The sequence below is a fragment of the Homarus americanus genome, unplaced genomic scaffold (assembly GCF_018991925.1).
Source record: "Homarus americanus isolate GMGI-L3 unplaced genomic scaffold, GMGI_Hamer_2.0 scaffold55826, whole genome shotgun sequence".
NCBI classification, from domain to species: Eukaryota; Metazoa; Arthropoda; class Malacostraca; order Decapoda; family Nephropidae; genus Homarus; species Homarus americanus.
The window spans coordinates 155-7,567 of NW_024719756.1; the positions used below are offsets into that span (position 1 = coordinate 155).

At 44.2% G+C, this 7,413-nt stretch overlaps 2 protein-coding genes across 2 annotated transcripts; both read left to right on the forward strand.

Annotated features, from left to right (window-relative positions):
• The first annotated feature begins 520 nt into the window (after positions 1-520).
• LOC121860274 (glycine-rich protein 3-like) lies at positions 521-1,638 on the forward strand. The gene is made up of 2 exons (XM_042357352.1): positions 521-626; positions 1,057-1,638. The coding sequence occupies exons 1-2, from the start codon at positions 618-620 to the stop codon at positions 1,384-1,386; spliced, it is 339 nt and encodes a 112-aa protein (XP_042213286.1). The 5' UTR covers positions 521-617; the 3' UTR covers positions 1,387-1,638.
• Positions 1,639-4,653: 3,015 nt separating this feature from the next.
• LOC121860275 (glycine-rich protein 3-like) lies at positions 4,654-5,599 on the forward strand. The gene is made up of 2 exons (XM_042357353.1): positions 4,654-4,759; positions 5,190-5,599. Exons 1-2 carry the CDS (start codon positions 4,751-4,753, stop codon positions 5,517-5,519), a joined length of 339 nt encoding a protein of 112 aa, XP_042213287.1. The 5' UTR covers positions 4,654-4,750; the 3' UTR covers positions 5,520-5,599.
• Positions 5,600-7,413: the final 1,814 nt, after the last annotated feature.

Consider the following 7,413-nt stretch of genomic DNA (forward strand, 5'->3'; position numbering starts at 1 on the left):
TTATGTAATGCTGCAAAGATATGCTGCTAACTAACTCAAGTACGGTAGATAATTTTGTAATAAGATAGTTCGGTAATGAAATGTGTGGAGAAGTTATGGCTGTAAGGGGAGGTTGGAGACCATTAAATTACTTTTAGTAGTAGTAGTAGTAGTAGTGGTAGTAGTTCTTGTTGTAGTAGAAGCTGAAGTAGTAGTTGTAGTTGTAGAAGTAGTTGTAATATGAGGACACAAGATATATCACAACAAATAGATATAAATATTAGAAGTATTATAATCCTTCTTATTATTATCATTAGCACTGTTATTATTTTATATTTAATAATGTTTTTCTCAAACTTACCTGATCAAAACTGTTGGTCATTATTGAGGAAGACCTGGTGAAGGTCAGGGGTAAAACGTTAAGTTGAAACAAGTCTCAAGATGTTTTTTCTCCTGTAAGGCGACAAGAAGTGGTTCAAGCAGGTGAGTGAAGGTAAAGGTGAGACATGTGGCTACTATCGCTTGCCAGAAACACTTACATACAAACTTCACCTTCCGATATCTGAGGTCAGGTTGTGGGTATATATTGTGGTGGAGCGGAGGAGCAGCAACAAACGCAGCTCACATCTCCTCACACAATGAAGTTTGTAAGTAAACGTTTATATAAACTATTATGGTCACATTTGTAGCAAAATGAAATTTAAAGTAAAGAAATTAATATACTCATTAATATTGCTGAGAACTGGAGTGGCAGAGTGGATACAACGCTCACCTGCTGCCCGAAGGGTTGCTGGTTAGTTCCCTCGGCACCCCACGTCGACCCACCATGAGTACCCAACTTTATAGTTAGGGTAGAGATGGCTGTTGGGTACAGTGCCAGCCACACTGCCTCCTTGTATACCTGAAGCTGAGTATTCAGTAATCTCTTACATAAGTAACATGTAATAAAACTAGATTGATTTACCAGAAGAAGAAAAGGTGTTCACGATATTATATCAAAACATCTTTGTTTAGAGAAAAATCCCTGTAATCTGATCCACATCTTGAGTTGTGACGTGTTGTTGTTGTCACACACAGACCGCGCTGATCCTGGTGTTCCTGATGGTGGTGTCAGCGGTCGTCAGTAGTCCCGCCCCACACAAGAAGGGCTTTGGATTTGGCGGCAAGAAAGGCGGCCGTCGTGGCTTTGGCGGCTTCCGTCCAGTTCACGTGGTGCAAGTACCTATCCCAGTGTACCATGGCGGCTACGGTGGCGGCTACAGCCACGGCGGCTACGGTGGCGGCTACAGCCACGGCGGCTACGGTGGCGGCTTCGGCAGCAGCTTCGGAGGTAGTCACGGTGGTCTGTACGGCGGCTTTGGAGGCGGTCACGGCGGTTACGGTTATGGAAGCTACGGAAAGAAGTAGACTGAACAAGTGAGAGTTAGAGAGTTGGTCTGGGAACACTGCCGCTGTGAGAGTCTTCCTGGACAGGTAACTCTCTCTCACCTGCTCATGTTAATCATTAATGTAAATAATGGTCAATACTTTCCTAACACCTCATTCTTCCTTTCATTATAAAAATCTTACACTTCGTGTAGGAAATATTATGTTCTTATAACCTTCATCATCATTTTTGTACGATACTGATTTTTTACTGAATAAAAACAAATCTGTTTATGTCATCGTTTTCCTGACCTGTGAAGAAGTTAGTGACGTCAACATCCCTCATCCTTGTCTCTCTGCACAACCAAATTTAGATCACTTGAAGATAAGACAACCCAACTTGTACCATCTGGTGATTAAACCCAACTGTTACCTGTAGGAGGATAAGATAGGTTAGTTTAAGTTAGATTATATTCAATTAGTTCATGTTATGTGAGGTTTGGTTAGGTTAGAAGACGATGAGGTTAATTTTAATTTACAGGAGACAGAAAGCAAAGCTCCGATGATGCGGCCAGACTGTTTGGTAAACTGATGCTCGCTAGAAAAGTGTCCTCGGCAATAAGATCTCTCACAGAGGAGTCCTTAGGTGGGGTGCTGCCGATAAACCATGAAACTTCTGAAGGAGAAAGATCCTCCTGCAAGAGAAAGGGAAGGCATCAGGTTACGGGGTGATTATGATCCAGCCAAACGCAGTTATGTTCGAGAAAAAAACAGGAAGGTGGTTATAAAAGAAAGCACTGAAGGCCCAGGGAGGGGCCAGTCCATCAGACCATGGTGCCAATGGATGGAGAGTTATCCTCAGCAGTAACAAGTTTGGTGATACTGTAAGTGATATCTGCAATATCATTGTCTCCGCTGCAAGAAAGCTGAAAACCTGCTGTTGCCACTACTTACAAGCTCTAATGGGCAGCTGCCTCAACCCTTTGGACAAAATCCAGGATGCAGACCTATAGGGGTAGGGGAAGTGTTGAGACGAATTATTGGTAAATGTAAAATGAAGGTGGTCAAAGATGATGTCAGGGCGGCAGCAGCAGAGAATGTGCAAGTATGTGCTGACCAGCAGGCTGAAGGGAGACGCTGCCATTCACGCCATGAGAAAGATATATGAGGAGCATGAATGCGAAGCTGTACGTCTCGCAGACGCCTCCAACACTGGCAACGTACTTAACCGCAAGGCTACTCTGCACAAAATCAGTGTCAGGTGCCTATTGGAACCCGCTAGGCCTCTATATAACGAGTTTCAAGGCCTTAATTGAAGTTACTGCCATACAGTCAACCGAGGGAACGACACAGGGGACCCAGTCGCCAGATCCAACTTATATTAAAATTACAAGACAACCAGAGTCAAGCAAGCGGCCTATGCTGATGTCCTTACAGGAGCAGGAAAAGTTGAGGATACCAGAAAGTGGTTGGACCTGATAACCTCATGTGGTTCACAAACCGGGTACCACCCAAAGGCCAGTAAATCCTTCCTCATTGTGAAGCCAGGATACCATCACCAGGCTATAGAGGTGTTCAACGGGAGTGAGGCCAAAATAACAGAAACATCTGGGTGCGGAAATCGGCACGAATGATTTTAAGACCGAATATGTAACTGGAAAGGTAAATGAGTGGGAGAAGGAAATCAAAGCTCTGTCGGAAAATGTTAAGACTGAGCCACATGCGGCGACTGTGGCATTCACCCACGGAATCAAGCATCGCTAGAAGTTCCTGATGTGTACTATCCATGACATCGGATCGCTAGAAGAAACCATCAAGAACGCCTTTATTTCAACACCGAATGGCCATCAATTTACCCCAGTAGAAAGGTCACTCCTAGCCCTGCCACTGAGACAAGGAGGAATGGGAATCACTAACCCAGAGGAGTTTTCAGCCACTAAATTTCAGAACTGTGTCAAGCTCACGGCAACCTTCATTGATCATATAGTCACTCAATATGCTACAAGTGATGTAGACACCAACCAACTATGCAAAATTCGACATTCCATTATGACATAACGGCAGCACACCCAAAGCAAAAAATTTCAACAACTGATGCTACAACGGCCAGAGATTGTGAAGAGGAAAGTCGAGGTAGCAAAGGAGGTGAGGACCAAAAGCTGGCTGACAACTCTACCAACAAGAGCAAAGGGCTTCAGTCCCAACAAACAAGAATTTTCAGATGCCATTGATCTAAAGTATGTTTGGCCAGTGGAAGGCATGCAATCTTAATGTGTGTTTGGAATATCCTACGATATTAACCATGCCATGGTGTGCACCTTATTCACAGGACTGCCAACACAACCAACGAAGTGTGATTGGACATCATTTCTAGAGGATTTTGGACGAAGTCGACTGAACAAGTGAGTTACAGAGTTGGTCAGGGAACACTGCCGCTGTGAGAGTCTTCCTGGACAGGTCACTCTCTATCACCAGCTCACGTTAATCACTGTGTCACGCACACAGTTTCAACGAGTACGAAAAGAACGAAGTGTATCAAAAAGAATCCAGAACGTTGACGAAGGCAGCTTCACTCCTCTGGTGTTGACAACATCGGGCGGGATGGGACCAAGTGTAAGGTACCAGACTCGCTGAGGTGTTACCTGAACAGAAGCAGCAGCCCAGAAGTTATGTCGTGGCCTGGTTGACGTGTTGCCGAGCCTTCTCCTTGCTCACGTCTGCTCTGCTGTCTCAGGGAAGATCATCGGCCTTTACACAAACAGTCACAAACATGGACTAAGAGACAATAGTTATGTAATGCTGCAAAGATATGCTGCTAACTAACTCAAGTACGGTAGATAATTTTGTAATAAGATAGTTAGGTAATGAAATGTGTGGAGAAGTTATGGCTGTAAGGGGAGGTTGGAGACCATTAAATTACTTTTAGGAGTAGTAGTAGTAGTAGTGGTAGTAGTTCTTGTTGTAGTAGAAGCTGAAGTAGTAGTTGTAGTTGTAGAACTAGTTGTAATATGAGGACACAAGATATATCACAACAAATAGATATAAATATTAGAAGTATTATAATCCTTCTTATTGTTATCATTAGCACTGTTATTATTTTATATTTAATAATTTTTTTCTCAAACTTATCTGATCAAAACTGTTGGTCATCATTGAGGAAGACCTGGTGAAGGTCAGGGGTAAAACGTTAAGTTGAAACAAGTCTCAAGATGTTTTTTCTCCTGTAAGGCGACAAGAAGTGGTTCAAGCAGGTGAGTGAAGGTAAAGGTGAGACATGTGGCTACTATCGCTTGCCAGAAACACTTACATACAAACTTCACCTTCCGATATCTGAGGTCAGGTTGTGGGTATATATTGTGGTGGAGCGGAGGAGCAGCAACAAACGCAGCTCACATCTCCTCACACAATGAAGTTTGTAAGTAAACGTTTATCTAAACTATTATGGTCACATTTGTAGCAAGATGAAATTTAAAGTAAAGAAATTAATATACTCATTAATATTGCTGAGAACTGGAGTGGCAGAGTGGATACAACGCTCACCTGCTGCCCGAAGGGTTGCTGGTTAGTTCCCTCGGCACCCCACGTCGACCCACCATGAGTACCCAACTTTATAGTTAGGGTAGAGATGGCTGTTGGGTACAGTGCCAGCCACACTGCCTCCTTGTATACCTGAAGCTGAGTATTCAGTAATCTCTTACATAAGTAACATGTAATAAAACTAGATTGATTTACCAGAAGAAGAAAAGGTGTTCACGATATTATATCAAAACATCTTTGTTTAGAGAAAAATCCCTGTAATCTGATCCACATCTTGAGTTGTGACGTGTTGTTGTTGTCACACACAGACCGCGCTGATCCTGGTGTTCCTGATGGTGGTGTCAGCGGTCGTCAGTAGTCCCGCCCCACACAAGAAGGGCTTTGGATTTGGCGGCAAGAAAGGCGGCCGTCGTGGCTTTGGCGGCTTCCGTCCAGTTCACGTGGTGCAAGTACCTATCCCAGTGTACCATGGCGGCTACGGTGGCGGCTACAGCCACGGCGGCTACGGTGGCGGCTACAGCCACGGCGGCTACGGTGGCGGCTTCGGCAGCAGCTTCGGAGGTAGTCACGGTGGTCTGTACGGCGGCTTTGGAGGCGGTCACGGCGGTTACGGTTATGGAAGCTACGGAAAGAAGTAGACTGAACAAGTGAGAGTTAGAGAGTTGGTCTGGGAACACTGCCGCTGTGAGAGTCTTCCTGGACAGGTAACTCTCTCTCACCTGCCTGGCAAGTTAATCATTAAATGTAAATAATGTCAATACTTTCCTAACACCCATTCTTTTCCTTTCTATTATAAAAATCTACACTTCGTGTAGAAATATTATGTTCTTATAACCTTCATCATCATTTTTGTATTGATACTGATTTTTTACTGAATAAAAACAAATCTGTTTATGTCAATGCTTTTCCTGACCCAGAAGAAGTTAGTGACGTCAACATCCCCATCCTTGTCTCTCTGCACAACCAAATTTAGATCACTTGAAGATAAGACAACCCAACTTGTATCATCATCTGGTGATTAAACCCAACTGTTACCTGTAGGAGGATAAGATAGGTTAGTTTAAGTTAGATTATATTCAATTAGTTCATGTTATGTGAGGTTTGGTTAGGTTAGAAGACGATGAGGTTAATTTTAATTTACAGGAGACAGAAAGCAAAGCTCCGATGATGCGGCCAGACTGTTTGGTAAACAGATGCTCGCTAGAAAAGTGTCCTCGGCAATAAGATCTCTCACAGAGGAGTCCTTAGGTGGGGTGCTGCCGATAAACCATGAAACTTCTGAAGGAGAAACATCCTCCTGCAAGAGAAGGGGAAGGCATCAAGTTACGGGGTGATTATGATCCAGCCAAACGCAGTTATGTTCGAGAAAAAAACAGGAAGGTGGTTATAAAAGAAAGCACTGAAGGCCCAGGGAGGGGCCAGTCCATCAGACCATGGTGCCAATGGATGGAGAGTTATCCTCAGCAGTAACAAGTTTGGTGATACTGTAAGTGATATCTGCAATATCATTGTCTCCGCTGCAAGAAAGCTGAAAACCTGCTGTTGACACTACTTACAAGCTCTAATGGGCAGCTGCCTCAACCCTTTGGACAAAAATCCAGGATGCAGACCTATAGGGGTAGGGGAAGTGTTGAGACGAATTATTGGTAAATGTAAAATGAAGGTGGTCAAAGATGATGTCAGGGCGGCAGCAGCAGAGAATATGCAAGTATGTGCTGACCAGCAGGCTGAAGGGAGACGCTGCCATTCACGCCATGAGAAAGATATATGAGGATCATGAGTGCGAAGCTGTACGTCTCGCAGACGCCTCCAACACTGGCAACGTACTTAACCGCAAGGCTACTCTGCACAAAATCAGTGTCAGGTGCCTATTGGAACCCGCTAGGCCTCTATATAACGAGTTTCAAGGCCTTAATTGAAGTTACTGCCATACAGTCAACCGAGGGAACGACACAGGGGACCCAGTCGCCAGATCCAACATATATTAAAATTACAAGACAACCAGAGTCAAACAAGCGGCCTATGCTGATGTCCTTACAGGAGCAGGAAAAGTTGAGGATACCAGAAAGTGGTTGGACCTGATAACCTCATGTGGTTCACAAACAGGGTACCACCCAAAGGCCAGTAAATCCTTCCTCATTGTGAAGCCAGGATACCATCACCAGGCTATAGAGGTGTTCAACGGAAGTGAGGCCAAAATATCAGAAACATCTGGGTGCGGAAATCGGCACGAATGATTTTAAGACCGAATATGTAACTGGAAAGGTAAATGAGTGGGAGAAGGAAATCAAAGCTCTGTCGGAAAATGTTAAGACTGAGCCACATGCGGCGACTGTGGCATTCACCCACGGAATCAAGCATCGCTAGAAGTTCCTGATGTGTACTATCCATGACATCGGATCGCTAGAAGAAACCATCAAGAACGCCTTTATTTCAACACCGAATGGCCATCAATTTACCCCAGTAGAAAGGTCACTCCTAGCCCTGCCACTGAGACAAGGAGGAATGGGAATCACTAACCCAGAGGAGCTT